The sequence below is a fragment of the Equus asinus genome, chromosome 3 (genome assembly GCF_041296235.1).
Source record: "Equus asinus isolate D_3611 breed Donkey chromosome 3, EquAss-T2T_v2, whole genome shotgun sequence".
In the NCBI taxonomy this organism is placed as follows: domain Eukaryota; kingdom Metazoa; phylum Chordata; class Mammalia; order Perissodactyla; family Equidae; genus Equus; species Equus asinus.
The window spans coordinates 92,194,353-92,208,836 of record NC_091792.1 but is presented as its reverse complement, the minus strand read 5'-3'; the positions used below and the strand labels follow the sequence as shown (position 1 = coordinate 92,208,836).

Sequence of the window (14,484 nt, the reverse complement as noted above, 5' to 3'; positions counted from 1 at the left end):
TTCAATAAATGTTAGCTATTGATATAAGCACTCCATAAATTGTTTCACTCTCCAGCCCACTGAAGCTTCTAGATACACTGCTAATTAAAATAAGGACACATATTGGGGCACCAGCGTGGGAGTTGACAAGATTTCATTCCTCGGTCTAGAGCCTGCTACCCTGGCAGACTTGTCTAAAGAGTCTGTTATGAGTTGCTGTACTAACTTCATGTTATTATGAATTATATAAATAATTAAATGAAACGATCTCTCACTAAAGACAAAAGGGAAAAAGTCTGAGCTGACAATAGAGTAGATAAGTGTGTCTATAAAATTCATTTCTATCAACTGACTTCATTGTTTTAATAATATTGGACAATTTTCATTTTCACATTGGAATAATTAGACATATGAAAGTTCTTAGATTAACAAAGCTACACCTGGATATAAATTATACATAATTTTTTTTTAAAAAATGAAAGGAAATGGACTGCTAGCGGGAAGAATTTTTGTGTATGCTTTTGTGTTTTATTTATTCCTATGGCTGCAGTTTATAATTGGCAATGCTTAAGGGTAAAATATTCCTGTCTTTTTACAGAGATTCTCAAAGATGCAGATTGTCTGTTTGGGACTGCTCCTTCTCAGTGTGACCTGGGCAGCACCAGTAAGCATTTACGAATTCCATTATACATCATATAATCTCTTGCTCTCTTTACCTACTTTTCTTTTAAGCAATGTCTTTTTAAATTAGAAGCACTTACCAAGTTCAGGTACAGTAAAGTACCAAGGAAAAAGAAAGCATCCAGCACTTGACACAAATGCCTGTCACCAGGAGGCCCTCCAAAAACATGTGCTCAATTACAAGATGTCATCACATTGCCCTTTAAGAAACACCAAAAAGAGTATTTTAAGAAAACCAGCAGCCAGCCACAGTGTTTCAAATCAGCTAACGTTAACGAGTAAGTGCTCAGAGACTCAAATTATAACATGTCACAGAGCTTTCCAATATTTTATTAAAAACTGAAAGAATTTGACTTGAATGTTTTAAGGCTAACCAACTAGATTTTATAAACAGATGGTAACAGAAAGGTACAAGGATTGAGGTCAGCCTAGTGGCACAGCAGTTAAGTGCACATGTTCCACTTCGGTGGCCCAGGGTTCGCCAGTTCAGATCCCAAGTATGGACATGGCACTGCTTGCCGAGCCATGCTGTGGCAGGCGTCCCCCATATAAAGTAGAGGAAGATGGGTACAGATGTTAGCTCAGGGCCAGTCTTCCTCAGCAAAAAAGAGGAGGATTGGCAACAGATGTTAGCTCAGGGCTAATCGTCCTCAAAAAAAAAAAAAAGAAAAGAAAGGGACAAGAAATTTTCTGTAATTTTTGCAATATCCTAACACTGTAGGCTCCTGCTAATAATTTTCTCTTCATCAGCAGGGCTAAAGATGGGAAGAAGTACCTCTAAGCTTAACCTAAATCAAGCTCCAATTTCCTTTTGCATATTTTCTTCCCTCTGATTCACTGAGATGAGTACTCAGGATACAACCAAATTATCTTGTGAAAGCGCTGAATGTTACAGATATTTTCTGCAGGCAGATGCAGTGCTAATTAGATAACGTCTGAAAAGTATCCTAACTTCTCAGCACTCTCTGACCTTTTCAGTTGGAGAACTATGGAAATGAGTGGTCATTTTGCTGCCAGAAGTACTTGAATATAGGCCCTGAGCGAGTGGGTGACCAGTTGAGTAACTCACTGACAGGCATGAGCCACGCCACCCCGTGAGGACAGCAGAAGCTGAGAAGAGCTTGTCCCCTCTCAGCAGAAATCAAACAGTCCTGTGGGCCCGGACTGCTTGAAATAGACATCTGTCAGGCCCAGGCCACACGACTTAGCTCAGTCAGGGCCACAGAGGTACGTGCTTAGGCAAGATGGGGGTGGAGTGGGTCTTGCTGAGCCAGCTCCATCCCACTAGCTGAGGATGAGTCTATTTTGAGCAACATATTCTAAGGAACGGCTGGGGTGGCACTCTGACCATCTTCCAGTAAATGTGCTATGTCAACATCAACCCAGTGACTGCTGGTCAAAAGCGGGTGCCAGCGTTCCTCCCAGAAGGAGACAACGCTGTCTCCATTACAGGACCACATTCAAACGTGGAGAACAGCCCAGTGGGTGTGGGGGGAGAATGAAAGAGGCTCAGCAAGGACCTAGAGACAAAATTTGGAATTATGAATGGTAAAATGTGATGTTTTCTCCCAGATATATAGATGCCATTTGAGCACTTAGCTAAATTATTTAAAAATAGATTGGTAGTATCAGAAATGAGTATATACTGAGTCACTTACCGATGTTTTGGAATTATAGTCCAAATTGAGACTGTAGGGGAGAAAAAAGTTTTCCTCAATCTTGTTTGGATCTGAGGGTGGGTCTGAAAATTAAACCGGCAAAGACAGATTACTAGGAGAAAAGCAAGCAAATTTTATTAAATTTTTACATGGATGTGGGATCCTTCACAAGAGAATGAAGACCCAAAGAAGTGACCAGAGCAGGAAACTTTCATACCTTTGTGACAAAGAAACAATACATCTGTGAAGAATAGACAAGACAGAGGGGCTTGGGCTGGGAGGAGTCCAGCCAGGGCTGGGTGGTCCTTCTCTTCTGTGTCTAGGAAGATCAGGGTTAATTGGCCAAGGTTCATGTGTAGATTCCTCTGCTGTGTCTTTGCGCTGCTAAGACTCTGTCTAGTAAAAGGAGAATTTCTTTCCTGCCTTTTGGCAGAAAAGGGGGAGCTTTTTCTGCATTTACTATTTCTTAATTGCCTTCAGCTCAAACTAATTTTTATGTCAAAGAGGCATATTTTGGGGTGACATTCTGGTTCCCTTTAAAAATGGAAGAAAATAAAAGATGATTATTGAACCATGCCATTCAATTAATAGTCATCAATATGGCATTAGACTACAAAGACTTTGCTATAAGTTACTTTGTTATAAGCTCATGATTCGTTATCCTAAACTACATTAAGGTACTCCAGACTATCAAGTATGGTTTTAATACACGTGTGTGTGCATATTCTGTAAGACAGTGAACACCCCAAACTTTCATTTCCTTCTTTTGCTTAATATCTATCCATCTCATTTTTATGTTTTCTTTTTCCCATAGCCCCACTTCCAGAACTATTTTCACTCTTTTGATATTTTATTTTTTAAAGATTTTATCTTTCCTTTTTCTCCCCAAAGCCTCCCAGTACATAGTTGTATATTTTTAGCTGTGGGGCCCTCTAGTTGTGGCATGTGGGATGCTGCCTCAGCTTGGCTTGATGAGCGGTGCGATATCCGCCCCCAGGATCGGAACCGGTGAAACCCTGGGCCGCCGAAGCAGAGTGCGCAAACTTAACCGCTTGGCCACGGGGCTGGCCCCTCTTTTAATATTTTTGGACTGATGCAATGGTCTAAATTTATATGCACAAGATCATATAAGAACCGATATAAGAAAGAAATATAACAAAGGAGAAAATTATAAAATATGCCATGAAGTTACTTAATATAAACTTCAGGAACATGTCCTCTTATTACTAAATATCTTTTTTTAATCTATCAGGCCATTTAAAATTTTATTATTTTACCCTTGGGACTTTGAGATTGAGAATTTAGGTTAAAATATCTCCTTTACTTCTCCTGCTGCTCCCAGCTGTGTGAATGTGAGCAATTCCGTTTCTTCTTCTGCCTGTCTCACAGGGGTTATTATGGGAATCTGATGAGATTACGTATACGAAAGCAATTTACAAATGGTAAAAAGCTATATAAATATAAGGTGTGATTGTGAAACTGGGTTTGTTTCTAGAATGGAATGAACAGTTAGGCAGATATGCCTTGGAGCCCAGCCAATAGGGCACTTTTCATCAAAGCTTTGAGTTTATTTCTAAGACGATTTTATCAGTCAGAGTCCAGGCAGGAAAACAAAATCCAGGACAGGGAGCTCACTGCAGGGATTTTATTTAGAGAATAGTTATAAAGCGTAGGCCGAATAGAAAGGGCAAGTTAAGGGTGATAAGACAACCCAAAGATGGACTCACCCTTGGGCTGGTGGACGAGGAAGGAAGGGGTATTCCCAGTGCCCCGGGGGAGCCGGCGGTGAGGGGAGGAGCAGATGGGGGGGGCGGTGCGGCAGGAAGTAGGACCACAAAGGAGATGCATCCAATTCTAGAGATGGAGCCCCAAACCCAGAGCAGTGGGGACATACCTCGGCCACCCTCTCCTTCCACCCTCCCAGACTGGACCCCCCATCAGCCAAACTCAGACTGAAGCCAGATGGCAAAGAAGCTCGGGAAATATAGTTTGTAGGGGGACAACTACGGAGCAGGAGAAGCACAGTATCTGAAAGCCAGCAGGATAGTTACCCATATCTTATTACAAGGAAATACAAGACTTGAAGGTTTATTCAGGCAGAATGCTCTCTAGACCGACAGGGCCTTTTAATCTAATCTTTCCCTTGAGGGTATCTCTCTCTTATATGACTGATATCACCATGAAGCCTGTTTCCACTTCAGCACCCTCACTCAGACACGAACCAGGCCCACCCACAAGTCCTCTTGCCACATCTGAGATAAGCTAGGAGTTTCAAAAATAAATAGGGAAGTAGAAATACTGAGGATAAAAGAATCCTTATGTCTGTCCTTCTATGGCAAGCTTGCTCCGGGATTCTCCCATCCTCTTCTTCATGCTCTCCCGTGACACCTAAATTTTAGCCCAAAAGCCTGGGACAAGCTGCCTGGGTCCATTCCTTTCTAGTTTCTGGGTTTCCTCTACCTCAGTAGTTGCCTGTTGTCCCCAGGTACCCTCAAGATATTTTGATACTTTCATGTCAGATCAAAAGAAAGGATTTGTCCCAACCAGCTGGCCACCGCATTTTTCTTTCCCAGGAAGAAATATCTGCCCAGGTGACTGGCAACCATAAAGGCCCATCCTTAGGTTGATCCTTCCCCTTAAACGCAGGGCTGTAGTTTTACTCTTGCTGGACCATCAGCAGCACCATATCTGAGCTCATATAGCAACTACCAAACGTATACAGTCAGTGCACATACAATGCACATCACTGAACTCTCATTTGGGTTCACTGATGCTAAACAACTCCCAGTGTGCCTGTAGAAACTTCTTTTCCAGTGGATACCAATGACCTCCAAGCTTTTTCACCTGGAGTACCACCCTTCCCCATCTTGGCAGTTCTCGTGCTTGAGTGTGGTTCTGTGATGGAGATGGCATTGTCTCCCTCTGGCGGAGGAACACCGGCACTCTCTTGTAACAGCGAAACAAATATTAATGTGCTAAGTGTGTCCATCTTCCTCCTTCAGAATGATTTTCCACATTACAACCTAGTGAGAGAAAATGAAATGAAACGTGTGTTGTTTGAAGAAATGAATGAAAGAATGAATGTTTGGTGAAGTTTCATTTCTTGTTTCCTTGCAGGCATTGCAACCACAGACTGAGAAAACTGAGCAAGACTGTGTGGAAGAACAGAGGGTAAACAGACTTCTCAAATAAATCCATTTCAACTCCGTAAAGAAAGAAAGTCAATAAGAGGAAAATTTTAATGATCAAAAGACTCTTTTGTACTTAAAATGGAAAGACAAAATTATACAATGCAATTTTCGCACTTTAGTTCACACAATGTGTGGTAGAAAAGAGAAGCATTCTGAATGGAGATTTGTTTCTCTTCAATATGATTTCTTCCTTCAAAGGGATAAGTGAGGAAAAATTCTGGGATGTTGTTATTAGCAAACAATATGTTCCCGCCCATGTACTTGAGAACAAAGCAATAAATGAGGAAGAAAACAAAGGGAAAGGAATTAACAAGTCTTAATAGGGAATTCTGTTTACATGGCGTTGGTTTTCCATACGCATCCAGAAAGTTAAACAAGAAATTGTCAGCTTTCACGTCACCAAATTGCAGCTTCCTTCTGCCCACCACGGTTTCTCCTGGCAGTCTCAGAAAGTTCTGTTCTAAGAACTAACAATCTTCTGTTCTCTATCTCAACTGAAAATTACAAAGGCAAAAACTGCAAACTTAAGGGCTGAACGTTCATGCTGTTTTGCCAATTTGACATCAGACATGACGTAAAATCTGCCTTTCTCCTAATCCCCCAGCACCGTCCCATCTAAAAATATTTCCAAGTGCTCCATTTCCTTTAAAACTTGGTAATAAAAACGATACACCCTGGGAGAGAGAGCAGTTGACAGTCATCCTTAGGGAAAACATTCAGAAATGTGGAGAAAGGAAAGGAAAGCATTACTGTCTTCAGGAGCTGGCTGACGCACGCCCTCCTGTGGTTATAAGAAGTACTACCATTTGTCAGATGCAGAATTAGACTTGACCCAAGATAAAAAATATGTTGTACTATCAAAAGGAGAGCCAGAAAACTTCTTAGAAAGAGATAAACCCATCTTAATATAATGTTGTATTTTTGTAGATAACGTACAAGGGCCACCATGAGAAACATGGGTATTATATTTTTAAGTATGTTTACACATCATCTGGGAGGAAAAATCAAACTGACATAAAGGTAAGCTGAATCTCTGAGTGATGATCCTTATCATGAGCAAACTCTGGCCTGATGCTAGGCGAGGCTCTAGGGGAGACAAAGGTTACTTTTGCCTGCTCTGGGGTTTCTGTCTGTGGCTGGCACCTTTGTCCTTTTCCCATGGTCCCAGGCTCCTGCTGACACAGATGGGTGACTCCACTCCTGACCCAAATCCTGCCCTGCTTCAGGCCCTGCCACTGCAGGTGTGGTACCAGTGGACCCCAGATACCCAGGAGTTTTTCATGTTATTGCTTCTGGGTGATGTTTGGTCTTTTATAAAGAGGTTTTCTGGACATACTCTACCATTTGTTGTAAGGGTGGGGATTAGGAGAAGTCGTTTTGGCCTAAAGAGTGACACATTTTAGGGCCCCTGAAATTCATTCACAGATGACTCCATCTGTGTCACGATCCTCAGAAGAGAAAGAACAAGGGCCTTGTCACTGAAATGCAACAATTCTTTTCATTCAGTCCCTTCTTGCAGATTCATTGGCCAAAGAGCTGGAAACAGCTTAAAATGCCCTCGGCAAAAGGACTATTTACTTTTTCCAAATCTGGTTTCATTTCCCATGAAAGTAGTAGTTTCCCTTCAGAGTGTTATTTTCTTCTGCTCAATATTCTTTAGCTGCATCTCTAAGACTCAGCATCTCTAAGACTAACAGCCTGTTAAACTTATTTGTTGTAACAAACGCGTTGATTCTTCCTATTGTGCAAGATACTATATGAGACAAAATGTTTGAGAAAACTGAATTCTTTGCCTCCAGGATCTTAGAGTTGGAAAAGAAACAAGAGTCACTTACGAAAATCATTATAAACCAAGACAGTACGTGCAAAGCGCTTTGTGAGTGGTACCCAAAAAATCATGCTTTAGGGCTTGGAGCAGAAAAGGATTAGGTCCTAGTCTGGTGTTCAGAGAAAGCTACACAATGGAAATAATTGAGCTGGGCGTTGGAGGATGAGTAGGATTTGAGCAAACAAGTGGGTGGGAGAGGCCATTCTCCATGAAAATAATAATATGAGCCAAGGCATGGAGAGAAAAAAGCAGAGCACAGGAAAGCAGACCAGCCAGCTGATACATAGACCATCACACGGTCAACAGTGCAATCAGAAATCATTTAACAAGAGCAAATGCAAGAATGATTGACCATCACCTACCACAATTTAAAACTTGTATCGTGTTTTCATTTATACAAGGAGGTCATTCAGTCTTTAATGAAATGCACACAGTTCCTTAGTATACATGCTACTGTTTTAAAGGAGTAAAAGTACCAAATATAAAATAAAACCTCCCACTTCAGCTTAGGGAGGGAGAAAAATTAAGAAAGGCTTATTATAATCTACTGATTTTCTAATGCACCTGTTTAACGCAAAAGGATATATTAGCAAAGAGCAAGTAAACTTGATTGCAAATGAAAATATAAATGTCCATGTGCAACTTTCTAAGATTAAATGTCTTAAAATAAGTCAAACATTTAAAATATTTTTTATTCAGTAATAACTCTCCATAAGACTTTTTCCTATCATATATTTTTCTCATAGCAAAATCTTATCTATTTTCAGAACAGACCTGCCAACATAAAAAGATTAGTGAATGATGATGTCATAACTCCCACATATAAATTATTTCAAATTATGTCTTAAAAATACTGCAAGGTGGAACTTTGTATGTTGCATATTAGCCAGCTTCGTAAGAATAGAAGGTACTTGCACAAATCCTTTTTATCTTGAGATTCAAGCGTGAGCGAACTCAACAGTTTCCCCACTGCTTCCAACGTTAATAAGATGCCTGTACGAAAGCAGGCAGTCCTCCAAGTAGAATATTACTTCTATTTAGGGACCAAAAAAGAGAAAGAGAGAGAGAGAAATTTCAATCAAAATCCATTTTAGATAACATGGTTTCAGGAGCCACAAGCTCTGTAGAACCCACAGCCAGAGGGTGGCATTCAGGAAGGACAGGGCCAGAGGGGTCCAGAAGCAGTGCATCTCCCCCTGCCACTACACCCAGTTACACAAGAGCAGAGACTGGAGAGCAGCTTCTAGTAGCTGTTTGCCTGACCATAGCCCTGTTTTTTCCAATACAACTTAATTGAATAATCAAATGACTATCATTAACAGTAGGTAGGAAAGCAAACTACCATTTGATAAAGGGCTATGTGCAGTTCTGGAAGAAATGATAGTTGCCATCACTTACATAGAACTTGGTTGACCATGGACATTGTGCTAGATGCCTTACACGCATTTAACAGAGTCCTTTAATTCTCCCAACAATCCTGAAAGCAAAGTATCACCTTTCTTATTTTACAACTAAGGAAGCTGAGCCTCAGAGAAGCAAAGGAAGGCCTCCAAGGTCACACAGTGCATAAGCAGCAGAGTTGGGCATGTTCTTGTACTGTGCTCTTTCCATAGTTACACCTGCTTTCAGGCAGCACTTGACGGAGGGCTCAAGACAGACCATTTGCCACCTCCAGCCTGTTATTTCCCTGCCACCCTGGCTTCCCTGAATGCGGGCTTTCTCCCTTGTTACCTTCCCTACATGCTTGCCTCCGAAGCACAAGCTTCCAGCTAACTGCACTTTTCTTCCATCTGGGAGCTTTCATATGTTTTCGTATATTTAATTAATACATCCAAGAGGATGTCCACATGCTCAACAATGGCCAACAGATGGAGGGGGTGGCCAAAAAAACAGGACAAAATTAAACTGCATTAGTAAAAACAGGGCTGTGGCCAGGGCCAGGAAGCCACTAGATGCTGCATGCTCAGGGCCAATCAGGCCACATCAGAGTCTGGGGCTGGTTTGGGACCCCACCAGCTAGGGAGATCCATAGTCGGGTGTTGGGTCTGAACATAGTGACCCAATAAGGGAGAATTACCAGCGTCAAGCTGGAGAAGAGAAGGCATTCAATGAGTTTGGAGGAAATCTTAACTTTTCCAAATATCAGAAGGGTTGAATATGGAAGAGGACATTTCCTTAGTAATTGTTGCTTCAGGAAAAAAGAGATACTAGCTACGAGTTGCAGGTTAAAAAGAAACAACTTGAAAAAAGTAGAATTTCCATAAATGAAAAGATCTGACAGGAAAAATAGCAAACAATTTGCCCATAAAATGTCCAAAGAGGGAAGAGCTGACCACAGGTCATGGGAACTGGGAAGGACTTGTCCTGAGAGCATCTATATCCTCTCAACATCAATATGGCTCCTATTAAAGTTATCTTTGTCTCTTGTCTTCATTTTTGCATGTCAACATCCCAGTTCATTTTAGTTTTGCTTCTTCTATTTGGACATCAATAGAAGGGTTTTCTTTGTAATTTTTTCTTTGGCATAATCTTAATCCAAGGGATTACCTCTCGCTCCTGGATCCTGCAGCATCCTCCTAACTGTGCTTTGTTACCACTATTCCTCCTGAACCCCTGCTTCTCGTTTCGTTAATCTCTTGCTCGTAAACCTTTACTAGCTTTTCATCCCCTGCAAAATAAAACCCAATTCTTATGCGTGGCGTCCCAGGTTCTACAAATCTCTGGCACTCTGTGTATCTGTGCCAACTGCAGTTAGCTATGAGGTCTCTGCCTCCCCGCCCCGCCCCCACTCCCGTCCCCTGCAGGAGTATTCCCTCTGCCATTCATAAGTCTTCGGGTATTGCTTGGAACAGCCGAATTTCTAACATGTCCCAGTCCCTCAATAAATATCTCTTATTTTGATTTCATATTACTCACCAGTTCAAAGGCCTGTGTGGTGGTGTTGTAAATTTTAACTAGCCCTACAATTTTGAGGTGGAGAGAAATGGTATTTATTCTGTTTCTAACTGTTCTGTTGCTCAAGAGCTCCTACCCGCAGGTTAATGGAGGGGGTGGGGGAGGGTGTGTGCAGAAATTAATTTAAATTCAACCTGTTTAAACTTAAGGTTATCTAATAGTTTTTAAAGTAAATCCTTCCGCCTCTTTTGGATAAAAATGCTCAGATCCTCATTCTCCTTCCTTCCCTCTCTCAGATGGCATGCAGGTGTATGAGAGAGTAGGGTGTGGCTTACACCATTCACTACATACCATATACCGTAGGTACAAACATGGCTTATGCCATAGTAGAGAGGAAGACATGGAATCCTCAGACATACATGGGGCAACGTTGCTGGACCACTTGTGTGCTCCTTGCCCTGCTGGAGCCTAAGATGAAGTCACTGGCTACCATTGCTTAAGATGCAAACAGTACGGTCTTGCTTGGCATCCAGTGGTGATTCAGCCTCTCCGGGCTCTCATGCACAATTTAGACCCCTCTTTGTTTGAATATGACTCACATTTGTCTCTAGTGCACATGTCCCATGGACATTGCTCGTTTTAGAACCACTTCATTCCCTCCACTATGACACCCTCTGGAAAGTTCCTGACCAGACTCTCACACACTCCCATATCTAGCCTGTGTCACAAGGAAACATTGAGTAGCATGGGCAAAGTCGATCTCAGTCCCTCTTTCCTCTTGACCACATTTTTCTGCCAAGCTTATTGCAACTTGGTTGCCCCCCAGGTTGGTCAAGTGCAGCCTATGAAGCAGCATCTTTACAGATCATCCTCCCACAAAAAAAAGACAAATTAAGACGCATGCATAAACACTTTACTCTCCTCCTCCACTTTCTCTTTTTCATCCCGATAATCTTCCAAGGACTTTTCTCATCTGGACCTCCAGTACGTAACCTTATTGTCTAGAACAGTAGATCTCCAAATGTGGTCCACAGACCAGCAGCATCAACATCAGCAGGACCTTGTTTTAAATGCAAATTCTAGAGCCCCATCTCAGACCTGTTGAATCAGAAACTCTGGCCACTGGGTCCAAGAATCTTTGTTTTAGCCAGCCTTCCAAATAGTTCTGATAAATGCTAAATTTGAGGACTATTGATCTAAACTACCAAATTTGGTTTATTATCTGGCAAAAGGGGAAGGAAGGAAAATTAATGAATCCTTTTTCAGACCATAGCTGGGATTTCAACACTTGCTGCAAAATCCTTTGTTTGAATGTCAGAAACTGAGTTACCCAGTTTCTTCTGTTTGTATATTTCTGTAATAAAAGAAAAGAAGAAGAAGAAAGGAAAAGAAAAAGAAAATCTTCCTTTAGGCAGATGAACACCTCTGAAAACCAGGGCAAAAGGGAAGAGAGAAAAAGAGACAATAATTGTTTTAAAGATATGAATCCCACTTCACTTGCAGAGACTCCCTTGTCACAAGACGGGGACCACAATGTCTTTCTTAAATTCAGGTCCTCCTCCAGGTCCTCCTACATTTCCATATTTATTTCTTATTCTCTTCTTTAGGATTCTTCTACTCCAACCTTAAAGTTTTACTCATATTATTTTTCAAGTGTTTCCTGTTTCCAAACATTTGAATATGCCATGTATTCTTAGAATATTCTCACTGCTCCCTTCCATGTATCTGAATCTTACCCATCCTTCAAGCCTCGCTCATTCTTCTTTCTCCGTGAAACCTGCTTTGGCCCTTCCAGAATTATCTCCACCAACAAACCTCTACTGAGTTAATGGACTCTTTTTATTATTTGATGGTTGTTGTTCTTTTGTATTGCCTGAGAATTATTAGATTTTTAAAATTTAACATAAAATAATCACTTTCTGTTGGAAATTACACTTTAGAAGGAAGAAAAAAACAAAGACAATATTGCTGTTCACGTTTCCGGCAAGGGAAGAAATCAAGAGCCAGCACCTAAAGAAAACATTGCCCAGGAAAGAGAGAAAGACTTGCCTCTTCTTGGAGCCAATGAAAATAACCAAAGTAGTAAATCTCAAACTCTTTTTGAAGATAGACCGACAGTGAAGGAAGACTATCGTATTAGCAAAAAGGAAAATGCCCGCAATGACCTAAAGATGTCCACATATCCTGAATCCACTGGGAATAATGGAGCCAAGGATGGAGATGATGCTGTCAGCAAACTCCATGACCAAGAAGAATACAGTGCCCCTCTCATCAGAAAGAATATGCAGCACATAATGGAGCCAGGGACGGTGGTTGAACTCTTGGGGGAAGACAACAAAGAGAACAAACCCAGGAAAGTTGTAAGCAAAATTCCAGCAGGAGCGAGCTATGCTAAAGGCCCCTCAAAAGATAAAAAGAGTCATCAAAAAGATCCCCAAGCCCAGAATATTCCAGTAAAAAGCAAAAGCACCTACCATATCCAACACAGCACTGACTATCTAAAACAGCTCCCAAAAGTCAAAAAAATCCCCAGTGATGTTGAAGGCAGTGGTTACCCAGATCTTCAAGAGAGGGGGGACAATGATATCTCTCCTTTCAGTGGAGATGGGCAACCTTTTAAGGACATATCTGGTAAAGGAGAAGCTATTGCTCCTGACCCAGAAGGTGCAGATGTTCAAACAGAGTTCTCCGGCCCAAGTGAAGCTGAGACGAGTCATCCTGACGCAAGAGGGCCAGGTTATAACGAGATCCCAGAGGAAGAAGAAAATGGCGGAAATGCCATCGGAACCAGGGATGGAACAGCAAAAGAGGCAAATGCTGCTGGTGTGAGCCTAGTGGAGGGCAGCAACGACATCATAGGCAGCACTGATTTTAAGAAGCTCCCTGGAAAAGAAGGAAACAGAGTGGATGCCGGCAGCCAAAATGCTCATCAAGGGCAAGTCGAGTTTCATTACCCTGATCCACCCTCAAAAGAGAAAAGAAAAGAAGGCACTAGTGATGTAACTGAAAGTACTAATTATAATGAAGTTCCAAAAAATGGCAAAGGTAGTGGTAGGAAAAGTCCAGAACATTCTAATAGGAATCAAGTGACCTCAAATGAAAAACAAAGATTTCCTGGTAAGAGCAAAAGTCAGGGCCGGTTCACCCCTTCTCGTGGTCTTGATCATGAAATTAAAAATGAAATTGGTTCCCATAATGTCCCCAATAATGAGGGGACTATAACACACAGCAGAAAATATCATTATGTGCCCCACGGACAAAATAACTCTTCAGGGAATAAGGGTATGGCACAAAGGAAAGGTCCCTGGGATTACAGAAAACCCCATCCCAATAGAAGCTTTAGTCACCCTAGAAAGCGTGACAGCAGTGAGTCATCTGACAGTGACAGTTCAAGTGAGAGCGATGGTGACTAGTCCACTAGACATTCCCAACAGGATAAGGGTTCGAGTACCTGTCACCTGTGGCTTGATGGTAAAGGAGAGCCACCTGACAGCAGACCAGATGAAGAAGGACAGAGCGGGGCATTGAGAAAACCGAGAAACTGGCCTCTTGGGGAGAATTTGTTGCTATTTTAATGGTCATAGTGTGAAATTCCATTCAGAGTCATGAAGCTTCTCTTTGTTTTTTTCCCTGCTTTTTTTCTCCCCAAATCCCCCCAGTACATAGTTGTATATTTTTTCAGTTGTGGATCCTTTCAGCTGTGGCATGTGGGACGCTGCCTCAACATGGCCCAATGAGCGGTGCCATGTCTGCTCCCAGGGTGCGAACCCTGGGCCGCCGAAGCAGAGCACGCGAACCCAACCACTCGGCCACAGGGCTGGCCCATGAAGCTTTTCTTAAGGAAAAAAAAAATTCCTTAAAGATTTATGGAATATGTAACAGTTGAATAGGTGTCATTTAAAAATAGTTTGTGAATGTCACAAAAGCATTCCCTTGTTGTTTGTTCTGTAGACATGAAAATAAACAGTATCTCTCATATGATAATCTGTAATTAAATGATCCATAAGAAAGTCTGTTGTCTGCGGTGCTCCATTTGCAACAAGTTTAGTTCTGCCTCTCGAAGGCAGTGCTGTGGCACTAATCCACTGAATACAGCATGAACACATCCCCTCATCCAGCTCTGCTTGATCCAGCGTTTCCTTTGTCCTCTGACCTCCCGCTGCTCCGGTAAAGTGCCCTGCTTCATATCCTTCTATGCTCTTTCCTCTGTTGCACATTGATAACTTCTTATAAGGCAAATTTTGTTTCCTGA

At 41.8% G+C, this 14,484-nt stretch overlaps 1 protein-coding gene across 2 annotated transcripts; it reads left to right on the top strand.

Moving 5' to 3' along the window:
* Window positions 1-589: 589 nt before the first annotated feature.
* MEPE (matrix extracellular phosphoglycoprotein) lies at window positions 590-13,645 on the top strand. Of its 2 annotated transcripts, XM_014842480.3 has the most exons (4): window positions 590-643; window positions 5,436-5,489; window positions 6,437-6,529; window positions 12,173-13,645. In XM_014842480.3, the coding sequence occupies exons 1-4, from the start codon at window positions 590-592 to the stop codon at window positions 13,643-13,645; spliced, it is 1,674 nt and encodes a 557-aa protein (XP_014697966.3). The 2 variants fall into 2 exon arrangements, with proteins under 2 accessions (XP_014697966.3, XP_044622654.1); XM_044766719.2 differs by lacking the exons at window positions 590-643; window positions 6,437-6,529 and having other exon boundaries at window positions 5,448-5,489.
* The last annotated feature ends 839 nt before the right edge of the window (window positions 13,646-14,484 follow it).

Coding starts and splice junctions, on each gene's coding strand:
- MEPE (XM_014842480.3), top strand. CDS start 590: ATGCAGATTGTCTGTTTGGGACTGCTCCTTCTCAGTGTGACCTGGGCA. Junction 644..5,435: donor GTGTGACCTGGGCAGCACCA/GTAAGCATTTAC, acceptor GTTTCCTTGCAG/GCATTGCAACCACAGACTGA. Junction 5,490..6,436: donor ACTGTGTGGAAGAACAGAGG/GTAAACAGACTT, acceptor GTATTTTTGTAG/ATAACGTACAAGGGCCACCA.